This window comes from Myxocyprinus asiaticus, chromosome 10 (assembly GCF_019703515.2).
Source record: "Myxocyprinus asiaticus isolate MX2 ecotype Aquarium Trade chromosome 10, UBuf_Myxa_2, whole genome shotgun sequence".
Classification (NCBI taxonomy): domain Eukaryota; kingdom Metazoa; phylum Chordata; class Actinopteri; order Cypriniformes; family Catostomidae; genus Myxocyprinus; species Myxocyprinus asiaticus.
The window spans coordinates 41,029,064-41,049,552 of NC_059353.1; the positions used below are offsets into that span (position 1 = coordinate 41,029,064).

At 36.9% G+C, this 20,489-nt stretch overlaps 1 protein-coding gene across 1 annotated transcript in view; it reads right to left on the minus strand.

Moving 5' to 3' along the window:
- LOC127447401 (NGFI-A-binding protein 1-like) overlaps window positions 1–20,489 on the minus strand; it is a 27,642-nt gene continuing 7,153 nt past the window's right edge. Inside the window, exons 3-8 of the mRNA XM_051709272.1 lie at window positions 18,041–18,174; window positions 16,511–16,562; window positions 10,459–10,578; window positions 8,459–8,624; window positions 3,216–3,356; window positions 1–2,738 (exon numbers count right to left, since the gene is read on the minus strand). Coding sequence (XP_051565232.1) covers window positions 2,656–2,738; window positions 3,216–3,356; window positions 8,459–8,624; window positions 10,459–10,578; window positions 16,511–16,562; window positions 18,041–18,174 — 696 coding nt within the window. The 3' untranslated portion in view covers window positions 1–2,655. The remainder of the gene's footprint in view (window positions 2,739–3,215; window positions 3,357–8,458; window positions 8,625–10,458; window positions 10,579–16,510; window positions 16,563–18,040; window positions 18,175–20,489) is intronic.

Genomic DNA, 20,489 nt, shown 5'->3' on the forward strand with positions numbered 1-20,489 from the left:
TCAAAAAAATAGAGTTTAATGTTCATGTGCGGTATAACAAATTAAATATATTAGTGTTTACAAAACAATATGTGCAGGACTACTGTATGCATATGCTAATGTACTCTCTACTCAAAAGTGATGAGAACAAGTTCTACCGACAACACAGTTTCATCCCACAGTCCAAGATGCATAAGTCTATTATACAAAGCAAGTACAAAGAGAGGAGAAAGACTGATCATGTTCTGTAAATGGTTAGAGACAGTAACAAGTAAGGAAAAAGGTAGGCTTCTAGATATGTCTTGTTATATAGGTCATTGGTAACGGTGTAATCAGTGAGGTCCAATCAGATATATTAGCTTTTTTTCTTTGTCAAACTGAGCACATTACTGTTTTCAACAACCAAATTTGTTTCAGTTTTCTTAGAGAACTTAATATTGCCAAGGCTTTAACCCAAAAATTAAAATTCTGTCATTATTTACTCACCCATATGACTCTCTTTTTGCATGGAACACAAAAGGAGATATTAAACACAATGCCAAGGACATAAGGGTGACAAAATAATGACAGACTTTTCCTTTTTGGTTAAATTATCCCTTGAAGTCTCAATTGTCATACAACTTCCAATTCTCATTTTCCGTTCCACCGAAAACAAACATCCAAAATAAACTTCCACCAAAACAGCACTCAGTTAACTGAACATCTTAATGTGGAATGCTTTAAACTAAGGCAAAAAGTTGAACACAATCATCAGATATTTAATAATCTGCCGTTATAACGCTCGTCTTTATCATATGCAATGTAATACTTCAACATATCACCACACTTATCACTCGCCTACCACAATTTCAAAAATAGGTTTAAAATGGCACTTAAATTAAGAACGATTTTGCATACTTAAGGTCTCTTTCATCTCTGAAAGTAATCCTAAAAAAATAAAAGCTCAGACAACATCTCCCACATTCCCTCAAAATACTGAAGTGTATGATCAGAATGTTAAAATCGGTCACCAATACCGACAGAAAGAGGTATTTGTCATCAACACAAATACAGATTATATATAACAGCTTGACCGGTGCATTACAGACATATAACTGTGGAAAACCTGATTATCTTGTGCCTACTTCACCTTACATGGTACTCTAAAACTACACAAAGAGTTTGAATCAAGGCCAAACCAATGATAGGCAGATATCACGGTACAAGTCTTACAAAAACATATATCACCATTGAGAAACACAAGAAATGTTGAGCAATAGGATGCAAATTCTAAAAATGCCTTTAGAATAAAACACTAGTGCATATCAGTTTCACATACATTTGCACGTTAGCTGAATCTAAGACTATGTTTACACTAATAAACGGAGTAGAAATACTGTACAGTGAATATCCTCTGTGGTTGGGACACCTAGACACTTTCACTGAGTTGAGTGACAACAGCTACCCGGTATTGCTCTACTACTAAATATTCATAATTACAATAGATTACGTGATTATGATAAAGACGGAAATGGTGCAGTGATGTGCCCTGTTATCAAATCCAGTCATTTTAAACTATTTACACTACTATTTTTCTAATGTTATGGAGTAGAATTGTTATTTCACAGACATGCTTTACAATTTTAGTATTTTTTTGGTTTCACTCGTAAGAATGTAGAAAGTACGATGAAATATATGAATTGTGCTTAATATCTTAATAGGAATAAATCAGGCATTACTATTCATTCACAATAACAAGGAAACCAAATATCTGGTTTATTAAATCATTTACCATCTCAGTATTTTTGTCTTGTATTTAAACATCCTTAAACTTACTTAAGAAAAAAGTGTATTAGATATGAAAACTTTTCTAGCAAATAGTTTTTTCTTGTTTTAAGCAAAACGCTACGAAAATTTAGTGAGGTTTACGCTTAAAACAAAGAAAATAACAAGTCTTGTTATCTTAACACAAGTTTGCTTCTTTTTACTGAAAAACAAGACAAAAATAGTGATTAAGAAAACAATTTTTTATGTGTTCAAAGATTTCAGTGTTTAAATAGCAATCTGTTAGTACCACTGTATCTCTCTGTGAGTAAGTAAATATAACCATAGCACCATAGGAGACTTGTAAATTCAGATTCACTAGCATTGCTATCAGAAACCCTGACGGAGTAAAAGTCAACTAGCTATTCTCCCATAAAGGGAAATTCAATTCAGAAGGCTCACTTAAATAGGTGACAACAAACAGTTGTGTACTGAACATTTTAAGACGACAACACTGCGTCCCTCCCCATTTTACATGTATTCATATATACAATACATACAACACATACTGTATTTAAATAACATTGTTTTCAAACAAACATTTTCTGTGTAACAAATATATGTACAAATAGCGGACATCATGGTCCACACCAACTGGAGATAGAAAGCATGAACAGAAAAAAAAACAAGTGAGTAGAGCTAGTGAACAAGTACAGTCAGTGACAGCACAAACAGTGTACATCTACTCAGGAGAATGAAAATAAGGGCTCTAGGTGCTTTGGCAAAAACAAAAATGGAGAGAAACTAAAATAAACTCTATTTTGAGGCAACATTGGTTGTTAAGGCTCTACTGTAGTTGTGCTTGTTTAGTATTCACTGACAGACGACGTATATATTGTTATAGGTTTAAAAACAAAAAAGAATTCCGGGTTGCTATCTGGAATCCTCCGGCTCTGATTTGATGGTCTTCTTCTCTGAGAGGTTGAGGGCGCGTGAAGATGTGTCTCCTCCGTTTTCTGGAAAAAGATTAAGAGTTAGCCTCAGTCACCATTTACTTTAATAGCATTTGTTTTTTGCAATGAAAGTGAATGGTGACTAAGGTTGTCAATCCCTAACATTCTGCCTTACATCGCTTTTTGTGTTCCACTGAAGAAAGAAAGTCATGCAGGTGAGTAAAAAATGTCAGAATTTGTATTTTTGGGTGAACTATCCCTTTAAGTGGTCAATGGCAAATATGATATATTAAAATCAAGTTCATAGCTTTAAGTCGATCATGGAGCACTATTGTGTTCATGGTTTTAGGGTGTATGTTTGTGAGATAATGTGTAATAAATGCATCAACTGGAAAACATAGTCTGAGACTTTCAAAAGAGTTTGGTGTTTGCATGTTGCTATGCTAATAATGAGATTCTTTTAAAAAGCATAAAACAGATATCGTAATTTTTCTGTACTGAATGAGCTCAGCAGTTCACTAGGTTCCTTTTAATACACACCTGTGGCTGCTGATATCTTGCTCTCAGTATTAGCTTGATGATGCCTCTTTAACTCTTTGGCCAGCTGCTTTCCAAGAGGCGTCTCTCCCTCTGATGCACTTGTCCTCTGGCTGGTCACCCTCAGATTCAGCGGCCTCTCTCCTTCAAAGACCCACACACACACACACACATACATATACATATACAATACATAAGCAATGTCAGAGACAACCCTCTCATTTTACAGGTGTATCATTTCTTTTAAAAGGAATATTTCATACATATACAAATTAAACTAAATCAACAGCATCTTTGGCATAATGTTGATTATCACAAAACATAATTTCAACTCAACCCTCTTTTTCTTTAAAAAGCAATACTTTTAAAACAGTAAGTATTTTAATGTTTAAAGATCGGCCCCATTCACCTTCATTTTAAGTGCCATACTTTAACACAGATTTTTAACACAGATTTGAGTTGAAATAAATTTTAGTGATAATCAACATTATACCACAAATACTGTCAATTGAGCTTTACTTGTATTGAACCCGGAATATTCCTTTAATATTGTACTGGTTAACATGGCAGTTGTCTTGGACTTATACTGACAACTAGCAGTGTCCATGCAGCAAATGTTTTCAATTCCTGATGCTATTGTAAAAATGCGCTATTAGCAGAGAACAACAATTAATTTATTCATTGAGTGAAATTGAATGTCTGATAATATAGGTGTTACTGAGATAATTTGAGAAAATGTAATCCTGTGATGTACACATGAGGCGACCCGCTCTATGTAAAATTCAACTTTTTGACCAATGAAATTCCATGAATTTTCTCTTACCTTTTCAGTGATTTAGGATTGCTGGATAAAGACTTTTTAAAATCATTTTCATTCATACTGAGCTTGTTCACAACTAAAAAACGTTTATTGCGAGAAAGGCACGAAAGCGTTTGCGTTTACATGCACTGTGTAAACGGCATACTCTTTACTCTTGTATACATGCAGCTCGGTCAGAAAGCAGCTTTGTCTGCAACAAGGTGATATAACGTTATTTTGCCGGGGCGCTAGTGTAAATAACGAACACTGTGTCTGAGGATGACTTTGCCATTTTATATTCTCCGTTGCTTCGCTTTATTTGCTGCTGTGTTGTATAGTGGAGTGTCCCTCTTACATCATATCCGGGGTTCCCCTGGTGCACTTGAGTGCATATGCACGTGCACACTCTTCAAGAACCTACAAGAACACGGCTTATGAGTTTGAATGGCCACATAAGCAGATTTCTCTGGCAAAAACCTAAGTGTGTTGAACTGCTTTCTCTTAATCTGTTAAACAGCGCAAGGAAAACGGCATACATGATGTTTCAGAACACCACTTTCTGCAAAAACCCTGGAATAAGGAGTTTTCTTAAGTGCATGGAAACGGGGTCAGTGATTCCCTAATGAATCATTCAGACTGATTTGTGAACTGCTTTGACCTATTCATTGACTCAAGAGAACAATTTCATCACAAATCAGACATCACTATGGCTTGTGAGTAAGTTTTACTCTACTATACAGTCAGGTTTTTCATGACCGTGCTGATATGACTTGAGTCTTCATTTAATGTGAGAGTACATCATTTATGAAAAGTGCTATTCATTTCTTTATGTATAAAACTTTTTTAATGAGGAATAAATTATCAAGTGCATCTTTAACACTTTAACACTCTTTTCACCTTGCAACTGTATTCATGATTGCCCATTAACAAAATGCAGTCCTGCATTATTATGTTCATTACAGAGCGTCGCATAAAAAACAAATGCTACGAGACAAGCATTCCGCCTACTAGAAATACTCAGCACAATACTCTCAGTAACGCATGCAACTGATCTTCATTTGATACAAATGCACCTCTCCTTCAACTGCAGCCTGCCAACACACAGTGTAATAGCCTGAGGACAACAGATGCAGCTTGAAGCACGTTGAATGCAGGTTGCATTAAGAGTATACACCTCTGTGTTTGCCTCCTCCTTGTTTCACATAGCACATTAACCTCCTCTATCCCTGGCTGGCTGATCTCATTTTGGGTTTACTGACAACATCAGCACGGCACAGCGTCATGACTAATGTCTTTCATTTTTACCTTAAAGGAATAGTTCAGCCAAAAATGAAAATTCTGTCATCATTTAATCATCATCATGTCACGTTTCAAATCCATTTGACTTGCTTCCATGCATGGAACATAAAAGGGGTTTTCTAGCTCCTCTTTTCTACATAATGAAAGTGAATGAGGATCAGGGACAGCCTAAACTTCTTTTTGCTAAATCTTTTGCTTGAAAATTGTGCTTGTGCCACTTTTGGTCAAAATAAATGGCACTTGGTTTGATGTTTTGTTATATAATGCAAAGAAATTCATGCATTTTTAAGTGTGGCTTAAGTGTTAAAAAACCTTTTTGGGCCATTGTATCTCCTTTTGTGTTCCATGGAAGAAAGAATGTCAAATGAGTTTGGAATGACAAGAGGGTGAACATTTTTGGGTGAGATATCCCTTTAACTCGTTACTCTTTAATTAACAACAACACTGATTCAGTTCTGTAAAACCCTACCTGCTGAGGGACAGTCAAGGCCAGAGAGGAACAGATCTCTCTCTCTCTCTCTCTCTCTCTCTCTTTCTCTCTCTCCCTCTCCCTAGATACCGTCCGCCCATTATGGAGTTTTGAGAACACATGGGATATTAAGGAGCTGAGAGAGATCATATACTCCGAGAGTTCATGAAGGAGCTATTCTCAGAGATGGGGAGGGAGAGCACTCTGTTAACGCAATGTGAAACCGTAAATCAGGACGACAAATAATTATAATGAATACTTAGCACAGTGTCAAATTAAACTGGAGAAATAAAGGATGATTATGTAGTTTCCCTAGAGTTTTTTTGGTTTGTAATAGTGATAGAGAGAGATATCAGCAAGGCTGTTTAATCGGACAATATTTGCAGATTATAGGCATTGGTCGATCATTGTGCCTGCTTCGCTGATTAAATGAAGAGGTTAGCCCTTTGAGCAAATAATGTGTAAAGGCCGTTTAATCAGCCAATTTTTGCAAATTATCGGCTGATAACTGTGCCTACTTGTCCAATTATTTAAAGTGGTCAGCCTTTTGACTAAATATTGTGTAAAATAAGCATTAATTTAAATTTGTACATTTGTGTACATCATATTTGTTATCATTAAATTATACTATTACATGGCTCTCTGGAATTCTTAATTCTGACTGGTCAATCGTGGCACTCTGCAGTTACATATTTCTGTATAATGACCACTAAACCATATAACTGACTTGTTCCAGACAACCAATTTCTTTACATAGCTGTGCTAGTAAGCTCATGTCTCCCACTCCCACAGGTCTCTTTTTTCTTACATAATAAATCAATAAATGCAATAAATATAATAATATAATTTCAATCATTTAAACAATAACAATTTAAAATCAGTATGCCATGTCCATTTATTTATTTATGTGGTAAGCAGCCATGTAATAAGCTGGATATTTTACAACCAGATTATCATTATTGCAAAAGACCTGTTCACCCTGTCTGGGTTATCTGGTATCTCTAGATATTTGTAATTGGCCATTAAAAAAACAAAACATGGTCAACCACTACTACTTTGTAATGCAAAAACCCCTTGTACATTTGTAAACATCTGTACCTGTACTGTGATACGGATAATCAGTGATCAGATTCAGTGTACATGCAGTACTTCTCATCACATACCAACCAGCACAAGGGTTAAAATGAACTAAAGTCTGAGGCGTTAATATTAGCAGCAAAACGCAGAGCTCTGTTCATATGCCCCCCTCAACTCCCTCCCTGACACCCCCAATCCTGCCTCCACCTGCAGCTGCCAGATGAGCGCCAGAAATGAGAGTGCCAATAAGAAACGAGAAAAAAATAATAATTCTGGAACAGGAGAAACGAGTGACTTAATTATCTGAGAAAAACAACTGAAACGCTTCACCGGTACAACAATTATCTGGATGGTCAATCAAGATTGAATGACAGTTTGTCTGCTTTTCTTGTGGTAATAATAGCTGTTTTGTTTTTTTGTAGGGAGTCATGAAAATGTTTTCTTTTCTTTTTTAACTCCGTAAATGCTATTACATAGTGTGTATTAAATCAGTGGTTCTCTGCTGGTATAGCTTCAGGAGGACCCAGATTTTACATTGGATATGGTGGTGAATTTGTGACAATTTGAGTGCAACCAGATCTTGATATAATTTATATAGGAATTATGTAAATAGAGTGGGAGGGCAATTTCAGAATGGGCAGATAATTAGATTTGCAGGTCATCAGCGTAACAGTGATAGCTAAGGCCATAACAGTGAATAATATGACAGAGGGGAAGCATGTAAATATTAAAAAGCAAAGGGCCAAGAACAGAGCCCTGAGGGACACCACAAGTTTATCCATGCTGCAAGTGAACCTGTATTAAATATAGTCTGGGTTTTATTTTATTTTTCCTTGCATAGTTTTTTTCATGGTTTTCGAGGATGAGGGCATGTTACGTAACCTCTCCATGCTGGCATCTGCCTTATATGGCTAGCTTCTAATAAAATGACATAAGAATTGTCACAAAAATATAGAGTTTGATTGGACGCAAGGCCTTTGATGTCAAAAACGAAAGATTTGGGAAGCTTTTCTCTTCCCTAAAAATTAAATTCTTTCATATCTCAGGAGACTTATTGGAGATCTCGGTTAAATTGATGTATTAACTTTGTCTTTCGTTTGACAGTTGTTGTATATACATGATGTAAATAATGTAGAAACAAGTACAGAACTATCAAATTAATCTGGAATGCATAGCTCAGATAATTTGATCTTGGACAAATTTGATTTGATGTTTGAGTTCATACTGAAACCTTTGACATTTTGTTGTAGAATTTGATATTGTGGCGAATTTGTGCACAAAATGTAAAATCTGTTCTTGAACACACATTTCTCAGGGGAAAATGTTTAAGCAAAAGTCTCCATTACTCTTTATTTAATCAAATTTCTTTCTAGGAGAAACAACTAAGATCTTAAAGAGATCTCTTTTGTCATTTGCAAGAACAGCCCTGCGACCCATTTTTGCATCGCAACCCACTATTTGAGAACCACTGTGTTAAATTGCTTTGCTGGATAAAGTATAGTCCATTGGGACTTGCTCTACAAGGACTGTCCTTGCAAATGATGCACAGCAAGTTTCTTTGAATAAAAAGCATCTGCTACATGACAAATAGCACAAACTCACCCTGTTCAGCACTTTTGTCTGTGGAAACCCCATTGCTCTTCTGCCTTTCCGCACTGTGTTTGTATGGACCTGGTGGAACCCTCCACTCTAGAGCCTGCAGTCTGTCCTGAGCTGCGGCATCATGCAGTATCTCCATCTGTTTGGCCAACAGACGCTCCAGCTGAATCTATAATATGCACAGACAGCAGGGAGTCAGACAGGCGGATGTGTATAGTATCATACATACAGTGTGACAGAAATGATTTCAGATATTCAACATTCACAAAAATACTGGTGACACAAAACAAAATTGACCATAAACAAAACCCTATGACTACAGTCTAAAAATCTCATTTACAACTGCTCTTCATTCACATTTGAATGTGAATCAGGGTTTACAATTACTATAAACATTTCATTATGAATATACTACAGTACTCTGAGGAATATTTTATTGCTCAGAGGTTGCTCTTTCATAGCACAGAGTTTTCACTTACAGTATGTTTCATTTAAGTAGCAACGTTTTCTCTAAAATACTTTGGAGAAATAAATATAGGCGCAAATTTGTCAATTGTTGACATACAGAACACCAAGTACAGAGCGGTAAAATTAATGTGGATTGCACAGTCTACATAATTTGGCCATTGGAAGATTTTGATGATAAATATGAGTTCATATTGACATATCTGACTTGTGATTGCAGACTTTGGTATCCTGGCAAATCTATCTCATTTCTGTCTAAAAGTGACACGATTCTGCTAATGAAGATCAAGATTATTATTTTAAAACCGCACAGTGCTTAGAGCTTGATTCATTCCATTAACACCCCTCCTACATGTGCAATAATATGCCATCTAAAGTGGCAAACAAACCAAACTTTTACTGTTTTTTTTTTGTTTGTTTTTTTTACACAGGAAGATGTTTTTCAGTTACAAAATGACACGTTTTCTCTTTTAATAAGAGAACACAAAAATTAAACTGATGTTTCTGAAACATTGTGCATTGTGTCAGTCTGTCTATTGAAAATACTGAATCATTATAGAGAAAATACTTTAAATTTAAAATGCTAAGAGGTTGCTCTTTCATAGCTCAGCCCACATGTTGCATTTAAGCTTCAACTTTGTCTCATATGCTCTCTTAAAGTTCCTTTGACTTTTTGTTGCTTAAAATAAAAACAGACACAAATGAGACAATTGTTGACAGAGAGTTTGGAGCTATAGAAGTAATGTGGATAGTATAGCTCACATAATTTGATATATTTGAAAAAGAGTTTATATTGTAATCTTTAATAGCAGGTATTGTTATTTTGGCAAATCACAGTGTGTGACACAGAGCTATTCAGTTTGTAGTCCCACAGTCAGCCATGATTAATTTCACCCAAAAGTGAAAGTGTCCAATAACAGGGCAGTTACTGAGATTAAGTAGTATTCAGCTGGTCATGTGATCCTAACATGGCAGCCCCCATGAGGGGACCCCCTCCGTGTAGAATAAAACAACTTCTATAAGGTTACTGATATGACTGGAGTCCTCATCTCATGTGAGTGCTCATGATTTTATACATATGATTCAAAAATTACAATTCATTTCTTTAGGAGTAAAACTTTTTCAGTGAGGAAAAATTACTGAGTGCACCTTTAATCTCTAGAAGAACCAGTTGAGATACTAAAGACATCTCATTGGTGAGTTTTCCTAGGGGAGAACAATTCTTAAAAAAAAAGCACTGACAATCATAGGTCTTACTCATACAAGTCTTTTTGATCAGTAATGCATTCAAAAATGTATAACCATTGGCCATTCATATATTTAATTAGTCAACCAAAAATAGGTCATACAGTATGGTCAGACAGACAGGTGAAATACTTTGAGCTTTGACCTGAAAACCTTTGTGATAGGATACCAAAGCGAGTCCTGTGGTGGTAGACAGACATGATGACGGAGTCAGCTAGGCGCCTAAAAGCATTCCTCTCCCACACACAAACACACTGCACACACACACACAATTTCATAATGCAGTCAGTTACCTGGATGTTCCGCCCAACTGTCTCTTCGCCCTTGGACCTGGCATGGGCTAGCTGCTCTTTAAGTGTCTCCTGGCGCATGTGAATGGCCTGTAGTGCCTCCTGGAGGTCAAAACAGCCCTCCTGCACAGATAACATGCAATTGTTATTTCCCTTTGATCTAGGGTGACCATAGGTCCTCTTTTTCCTGGACATGTCTTCTTTTTTGGAACTTAAAAAAGCATCCGGCCGGGATTTCTAAATGTGTGAAAATGTCCGGGATTCGGCTTTAGTTGCATTATGATGTGGATCTGATCTAATACTTCATTGTGTGTGTGCGCATATTTGCATTGCTTTACCCCTCTTTTTAAGTCCCGCCTTCTTGCACACCAATTGGTCAATTATAAGACAATTGCAGCAACTATTGGCCAAATTCCTGCCTGTCAATCTCTCCGCGAACGCGTGAAGCGCTGTTGTGTTCGGCATCAAACAGTTGCTTGACAGCAGCAGCAAATGACAGCTGAGTGGAAAAAATGCCCAAACAAAAGTGCAATTTTACAGAAGATTTGCACAAAAAAATTCCCATTCTTTCGACCAGGTCGAGGTCTGTGGGAAGCAGAATGTATGACATGTAAAGCTGGCACTTATGTGTCAGTTGCTAATAAAGGTGCAAGTGATTTCGAAACACACATTAGCTCTGCAAAGCATAAAGGGTCAGCAAAAGGTGAAAGTTCATCAGGTAAATTAGCTGACTAATTTTTGCAACCATTAAAAATTGTTATCACATTGCTTCATTTTCCATGGCCATTCAAAATAATAGTAATAGTAAATGAAGGTACACTCATGGCATCAAATATTTTATTTTAGTACATGGACATTCAGAATGTTGGAATTTTTTATTTATTTATATATATTTATGTTATGATAATAGAGTGTATTGTTATGTCTTGTGGCAATACTGTTTACTTATTGGCCCTATTCACTACCATTGTAAGTGCCTTACTATAACCTCGATTTTTGCTTTTTTTAAAGAAAAGGAGGGACGAGTCAAAATTAACTTTTGTGGTAATCAGTATGTCACAAATGCTGTCGATTGAGCTTAACTTGTACTGGAATATTCATTCCTTTAAAGCAAAAGGGGGACATACTAAATAATAAAAACTATGAAATTCATGTTTATTTTTTAATTAAACCTTTAGGCTGCTATTATAATTTCTAATTAAACATTTTGCATTAAATGAGAAAAATGCAAAAATAAAAGCATTGTCACTAGTGGTCTCAGACTTTTGGACACCACTGTATGTGTAATAACTAAAAGTGACCCCCTCCAGTACTTTAGGTCCACAAACTATGATTGCACTTAAGAATCCCCTGAGGATGAGTTTCATAAAAAGAGGTATAATCATTGGACAAACGGATTAGCAAAGTGAACATTTTGTATGACATACTGCTACGTTTAAATTACTACACGACGGATAAGCTTCAAAACTTCAAATGTTTACATAGGTTCCCATGGCTACCAAAAACATTCCTCTCTTTTCACTACAAGTTGGGTGTTGGATTTGAGGTGGAGAGGTAACTGTTAATAACAGTTCTGACGCAAATTTGCCAACGCTCATACAGCAGCAATGAGGTCAGTGAGCCACTCCTTTGAGTTACAGCTCTCGTTCTTCCGTGACATATGGAGCTTAGAGACAAAGGTGTGTGCATATGTCTGTGCGTCTGCATGTATATGCATGTGCCTTAAGACTCTGCCCCTTTTTGCTTTGTGGTATCTGCACAAATGCATGGGCGTGAGTGATTCTCAGTGCACCCACATAAATGATGTCACTTCTACCGCCTCAATAAGGGTCAACCAAATGTAATTTACACAACTATTCTTCAGTGTTGGGGAGTAACTAAGTAAACTAGCAATGCCAATAACTTTACCAAATTTTTAGATTAGCTGTTTTGCAAAACAATGTAGCTTTTTCAGTAACAAGCTACATTTTTCCACAAGTAGTAGAGTTGTGCGACAACACAGTACATTGCTGTTTTTTTGTGACATTGCTTTTTCGCATGCAGCTTGTTGAGGCACCAATGAAATGCACTCTGCTAAGCATGCCCTCTCTCTTTAGGCCAGTTCACACTGCCCCAACAAATGCCAACAGACGACAACAAACACCAACATCCAACAGTAGTTGGGTTTTGTTGGATCAGTGTGTTCACCCTGTTGGCGTTCGTTGCCTTCTATTTGATGGGTCTTGGAATGTTTGAGTAGTCTGGTGTGATTTTTCAACAAACTCCAACAAAGTCTGTTGTAATCTGACTTCATTGCGAACCGTTGCCATGACAATGAGGTAAGTGTCCCTGTCAACTCATAGAAAATGAATGCTGAAATGCAGTCAATCACGAATTATCACATTTTTGTAGTAAACTTGTTAGAATTCCATTATTTTATAAATAAAGAAACAAAATGACATATTAGTGTTGGTTAGCTTGTTTCAACAGTTTATGTGGATGACACTCGTAAGGGAATATGCATACAAATAGGCTATATCAAGATGAGGACGGAGATTGATTTCTGCTGAACCGCTCTTTTCACTCGCATGAAAAGCAGATTCTTTATTTCTCAAACAATGTCAAATTACACAGAAAATGCAAAACCTGAACTCAATACAGATCTGCAATAATTAAAGGTGCTCTCAGTAACTTTTGTCTTTGTGTCATCTTTGACTTACACTGACACCGGATTGGATGCAGCATCGCTTAAAACCAATAGTTTTCACAGTCAGCCATGATTACTTTAATCAATGAGTGAAAGTGTCAAATAACAGGATGGTTACTGAGATTAAGCGAGTAGTATTCAGCTGGTCATGTGTGGACCCTCTCCATGTAGAATAAAACCTTTTATAAGGTCACTGATATAACTGAGTCTTCATTTTAATGTGAGTGCTCATGATTTCCTACATATATTGCAAAATTTCAATTCATGTCTTTAGGAGATAAACTTTTTTTGTGAGAAAGAAATTACTGGGTGCACCTTTAAAAATGTCAACTTTTCCCACCTTTTATGGACATGATCTCATTTCTAAAATATTTTTGGCCTTGGATTGCTGTCCTCCGACAGAACTCTCTGAATGAAGTTATCGCCAAATGTCACATTGAATACATGATAAATGTATTTATACATTAAATTGTGCATGTTTGGCTTCATCTGCAACCTCTTCCTTAAATAAATAAATACTGCTCTGATAATAAAAATACATAAATTGCTGTTATTATCTAATTAGTTATATACAGCACCTATAAATATTTTGCCCCCTTAAATAGCTTAAACATCAATGTTTAATAGTTTGTAGTGTAGCAAACTATATGTAGCAGTGGGAAGTTTGATTCTTTTAGGGAGTCATTTGGTTTTGTTCCAGATAAATACTGCTCTGACATAGAGACTGATCTTACAGGGCTTACAGATGACAAAGGTGTGTGCATATATCTGTGTGCCTGCATGTATACGCATGTGCCTTCAGACTCTGTCCCTTTTCACTTTGTGGTATCTGCGCAAATGCATGGGCGTGGGTGATTCCGAGTGCACCCACGTAATGATGTCACATCTACCTCAAGAATATGGGTAGGCGCGCAACAGATCTCATTTGGACCTTGTCTGGGTGCGTGTGGGCAGACGGCTTATTCTCACTGGTGTGAATGGGAGTATAGTGTGGGTTGAGTCGAGGCCAGACAGGGACAGCGGGGGGGGAGGGGGAAGGGAAGTTTTTGTTTTTTTATTTGAGACACGAGGCTATTAACCGTAAGACACTTTGAAATGGTTAAACATGGAAAATCTATTCTAGAGCTGAGCGAGATTAGTTCTTTCCACTTTACTGCATTATAAAAATTTGTAATGTAAAGAACACAGTTGTAACTGTTCATCTGTGTTGAGAGCAACTAACGCTACTAATGTAGCGACTACTAACTTAACTACATTTTCAGTAGCATGACAGTAGTTTAGCTGTTTTCCAAACAGTCTAGCTTTTCCAATAACAAGCTACGTTTTGCAACAAGTAGCAAAGTATTGCAACAAAACTCAAGATTGCTGTCTTTTGTTGTATGTATTTTGAACACAGCGAGTTGAGGCACAATCAAATGCACTCGGCTAACTATACCCTCTTTGTTTAATATAGCAGTGAGAGGGGCCCTGAGTATCTCAGCGAGTGGGCCGCTGACTACCACCCCTGGAGTTGCGAGTTCGAATTCAGGGCGTGCTGAGTGACTCCAGCCAGGTCTCCAAAGCAACCAAATTGGCCTGGTTGCTAGGGAGGGTAGAGTCACATGGTTGCTATAATGTGTGGTTCTCGCTCTTGGTGGGGCACATAGTGAGTTGTGCGGGGATGCCTCGTGAAGCCTCCACACGCACTATGTCTCCATGGTAACGCGCTCAACAAGCCATGTGATAAGATGCGCGGATTGACAGTCTCATACGCGAATGCAGCTGAGATTCGTCCTCTGCCACCCAGATTGAGGCGAGTCACTACGCCACCACAAGGACTTAGAGCGCATTGGGAATTGGGCATTCCATATTGGGGAGAAAATAAAAAAAACAAACAAAAAAAATTTAGTGGCGAGAAGTCCAAATAATTTCATTTGTTTCATAAAATGATTTACTGATTCATTACAGTTTCTGCAAAGCTCCAAGTTTTCATGTGGCATTTACAGTAGGTCTTCTTCTTTATAGTGAAATACTCCATTTATTTATTTATTTATTTTGTTTAAATGTATACATAGTTTAATGCTGTCACCCTGTTTGAGATCCTCAATGTTTTTGTGCCATATAAATACTGCTCTGTCTGTAAAAATACATTTATTACATAAATGTCTAAATAAATGTATTGACCCCATTAAATAGCTTAAATGTTTATAATATCTTGTAGTTTGGCTAACTACTTTCTCAAAAGAGTAGCATGACTGTAGTTTAGACACTTTCAATTATGAGTAGTATGTACAGCTTCACAGTAGCTTCCCCAACACTGCTATTCATTCACATGACTAGTGAGGGAATGTGATGTAAAGTGAGGTAAAATGTGATATTAAGTGAGCAACAATGCAAATTGGGGGGGGGGGGGGAGTAGGTGCTTTGTAATTTGCCACTGCCTGATAATGATATAAAGACATACTCATTTCTCATTTGAGCCTGAGTGGGTAGAGACTACTGATTTTCCAAGATGGTCACATGTCTGTGCCAGTATGTGGACTGAATCCAGGGCAGAGTTGAGATACCTGCTCATCTTGAGACACCAGCCCAGCCCATAGCATAGATGAGGGACTTTAGAATTTTCCAGAAGATCTAACAACTGGACAGAGATCAAATATGACACCAGAGAGCCATAAATGGACAGCTGCCATAGATACAAAAGTGGAGCACAAAGGCTTCTTCATCAGACCAATGACCACATCAATAAGATTACTATGTGTAGGGCGGATCACGTACATGTAGGTTATAGAAAGAAAATAGCTGTGGGTGGCTAAATATGGATTTATGGTGCGATTGAGGGAGCGGGCTTGCGAACATTAGCGCTTTATAACTTCTGCATGCTGAACTTTGCCCTTTCCCCTGCATTACTACATGCAGTCCTGATGGAGCTACCCCACACGCTCCTGCAAAGCCCTCCCACACAGTTAAGTATGCTGACAGGCAGCTATGCAAACAAAAGCCACTGGACCCACCCAGTGTCAATCCAACCTCCTACAATTGTTTCCTCGCATATTGGTGTTAACACTACAGTTTAACGTGCAACAGACTTGAGAAATTCTGTTGGAACCTTAAAGGAATATTTGACCCTAAAATGAAATTTCTGTCGTTATTTACTCATCTTCATGACGTTCCAAACCCGTATGCTGTTATTTTGTCTAAGGAATACAAAAACAGCTCTTTTCCACAGAAAAATAACAGCACACAGGTTTGAGGGTGAGTAAATAACAACAGAATTTTTATTTTACTGTGAACTGTTCCTTTAATTTTGGATAGAAATGTACCCCTTAGATTATTTAAAATGAAAAAAAGATTGTTCAGGTTGAGAAATCATGAAGCAGTTGTCCTCACCTCAGTTTTTATTCTCTTGGGGGAGGGCTCGTCTCTGTCTCCACATCGTGATCTGTAATAAATTCAAAAATAATGCAAAAAAATAACTGTTTTAGAAAGATTTCTTGAATATTCCCTTCGTCTTCCATTGGTCAGTCAAAGAGGTTGCTCCACCATCAACCTCACACCATTTGTTGAGCCAGTGTTGCTCTGTCAGGCTAGTCAGGACACTCAAACAAACAGAGCAATGTTTTAAAAGCACCACAGAACCATTTTGTTCTTTTTTGGGGGGGGGGGGGCAACCTACAAATGGCTTACTTGCAGTTGCCTATCCATATTTAGCTGGAACAGGGGAAAGTATTTTAACATCAAAAGAAATTACACACATATTTAACATAGTAACTTTAATATCCCAACTTGATGCTGATTTTATGTCATTAGATTTTGTCTGATCTCCACCTATCAGAGAGCATAATCAGATAATCGTCATTATGGAAAAATTATTAAAATCAGCTTTACTAATATGGATTTGATTAAATAGCATTTACAAAAAAGGATTTCAATTTGCTTTGATGCAACCCTATATTTACAAATATCTAATGAGCTGAATTTCTCCAAAACAATCGGAGAAAAATACTGTACAGTACTTACATGTTTCTCAAACCATCGTAGCTTTTCACCTGCATACTAATTCATGAGTGTCCTTAGGAAATCTTATTATGACGTAAGATGCATTGTAAGAAAACTTGGCCTAGATAACTTTTGAAACACACAGTCCATGACTGTGATGCAATCTTGACTAAAAGGTTTGAATGAGTGACTGGAATTATGCAATGCCAGATGGAATTTTCCATCCTCTGACACGCAAGCCTGGTAATCCAGGAAACACCTGTACGGTCTCTTTGGATGTCAGCTTTTGAGTGTGTGATAAGGCCTGTGTGCCTTTAGATGCAAAGGAGTGGGAGTGTTCGCATGTCTCCATAGACCTCAGTGCAGTACTTCACACCTCTACACAAAAGCCACGCACAAAGGCGACTTGATATCTTGGCTTAGAGTACCAGAGAGCAGAGACTAAGCTGCTCACAGTGCATATTAGTATTAGCTATCTCTCTGCTTGGCTTAAAGGCTAAACATCATTACTGATTACTCCAGTCGCATGTGAGGTGTAGAAAGGGCTGCATGCGGAGTTTTAATCCATTAAAACAAACACACAAACAACCTTCGTTTTACAAACAACAGACAGAATCTGTCAACTTTTCTGTGCTGATTTTGAGGAAAATTCTACAGAAAGGATTTAAACATGATAAAATGTCTTAAAAAGTGCTAAGAACACTCCATTCTTATTGTAAGATTAAAGTATACTCAAATTAGCCAAATTATTTAATAAATGAACATTCAAGGTGCAGAGGATATGTACAACTTTGTGAATGACTGGAGCTCCAGTTCTGCTTAGCATACTGCAGAGTTCTGTGGCCGTAGTTTGGACCAAAGATCCAAATTAGTAATGCAGGTGTTGGATGATTTGAGAAATTACTCTTATAAAGTTCTTACTTGCTGGTTCTGTAGGTGTATTTATAGGTGACCTCTCGGGAGACCTGACGTGCCAGTCCAAAAAGCTCATCTCTGCGAGTCAGCAATGCCACCTCCTTCATGCAAAGCTGAGCTGCGGCCTCATTCACGGTCAGCTACGTAGAAATGGGAAGAGACGTATATTAACTTGATAATCAATTGTAGATATTGAAGTATTGCACAAAGAATTACATCAGCCCCACAGCAAAATAAATAACACATAACAGAATTTAATCCTGGATGTACAGCTGAAGTATGTAATTTCTGTACCAATAGCATCAGCAAATGTATTTGGAAAAATACATTAATGATTGCTTTTAGAGTTCTCGGACACCCCCCATCTTCCATTGGTCGAACAAAACAGATAGTCAACGCCATTTGTTGAGCCAGTGTTGCTGGTTTGGGCTAGTCAGGATGCTCAAACAAGCAGAGCAATGTTTTTAAAGTGCACTGTTTACACTTAGTTTTCAGGAAAATTAATAGATAATTGGCTCACTTATAGACCCAATTTACACCTGGTATTAGGATCACCTGGCGTTTCCGGTGATCCAATCACAAGTTGTTAAATACAGGTATAAATGAGGGTCTTAAATGTTTTGTGATCGGAGGTAACCACATACGGAGGTAGTCAAAAACGCATGGGACCACATCACATTTTCAGTGTAAAAGCTAATCATTTCTGAATGCGTCGTGGACAACAGCGTAGCACCACCATACACCTGTCAATCACCACTGCCGGTTACGTGCTGCTTTAAAAGGAAATGAATAGGGAAGGGACGATATGGTTATCTCATGATTCGGTTCGATATATAATATGATGTTCACGATTTGATATAATCTCGATTTGATTATAACACTTAAATGACAAAGTATGACAGAATTTTTTTGTTTATTTATTTATTTTAAATCTTTAAGCAAAATGCACATTATAATTTCTCATCAAAATAAAGCTCTTTAATACACAATATAAATGCTCTAAGTTTAAATAATAAGATTTTCTCATATACCTTTCACTATAAGAAAACATCAAACAAATTAACCTTTAAAAATTAGTGGGCTGGCTACATTCAGGCTGATCATATGCCGAAACAAGCAATTGAACTGAACAAAACCTGTCCTTAAAAAGTATGTGAAAGTGTATATTTATTTTTTAATAATTTGTTTGTCATTATCATTTTAACTTTTTAAAAAAATAAACAATTATACATTCTATCAATTAATATTATATCATGAAATTTTATATATATATATATATATATATATATATATATATATATTATAAAATGAAATCATGTGGAGCCTACAATTTACAAGCAATAACATTGAGATTAAATGTACTTGTATAAACATGCGCTAAAATGTTAGTCACTTTAAAAGTTCAATGATTGCCTCACAGTTTTCCAGTTTTCTTGGTTTGTTTATTGCATTTGTGCTATGTGAGATTAAAATGAATACTTCTTTTCACTTTTTTATCTGACTGTAAAGAACAGAACTTTATTCAATGAACGTAGAGTGCGGGATTTCATCTTTGATGGACACACATTAAACGGAAGAAATGGTCCATTTTAATTAAGCACTTTTCAACAAAACAAGGCGATTTACAGGTATTTCAGTACTTCAATTTCTAAAAGATTTATTCAAGCACTTTAAGCACATTAAGGACCTTGTGTGTACCTTGTAAACAGTGAAGAAAACAGCGCAGTAGAGGTAAAATCAAGCGACAGAGAGATTATGATGTTTGAAGGATCATTTCATTTATGATCGCATCGACAGAAAACAATGTGCATAATATCGAGTTTTGCCTTGATGTGGTTCGTAATTTTTTGGGTACGTGATATAACGAAATTCAACATATGTCCCATCCCTAGAAATAACTGTAAAATTTGAACAAGCGGATACATAAACAAGCACGAGAACTTCACAGATCTTTTTCGGCATGTCTGATATCAACATGCAGTGACGCAGAAGAGAAGCAAACACACCTGAAGCCCAACCGACACAGGTACTCCACAAAACAATGGCTAGTTTTGCTCGAAATGTTGCGTTTGTGCTTAGATTAAATTTCAACTGCAACGATGAGAAACCACAAGTCGGTTCTTTAACACTTCCTTTGTCTTTCTGATTTTGTTGCGCTTTAATATCATGCAGTAACACATTGACATAGTGATTAATTCATGTCGTCATGAAATCACAGAACCTCGAAATGCAAACACAAGTGGTCACAGGAGATGCATTTAATTGATCAGGTGTAAACAGCAATGTGTCTCGACAGACCACAAGTGATTGGATCACCGAGACACATCTTAATACCAGGTGTAAATGGGGTCATAGTTGTCTCTGCACATTAAGCTGGGATAGGAGAAAGTATTTTAACATCAAAGAAATTACACACATCAGCTTCAAGGAAGACACACTTTGAAGCCTGTTATTT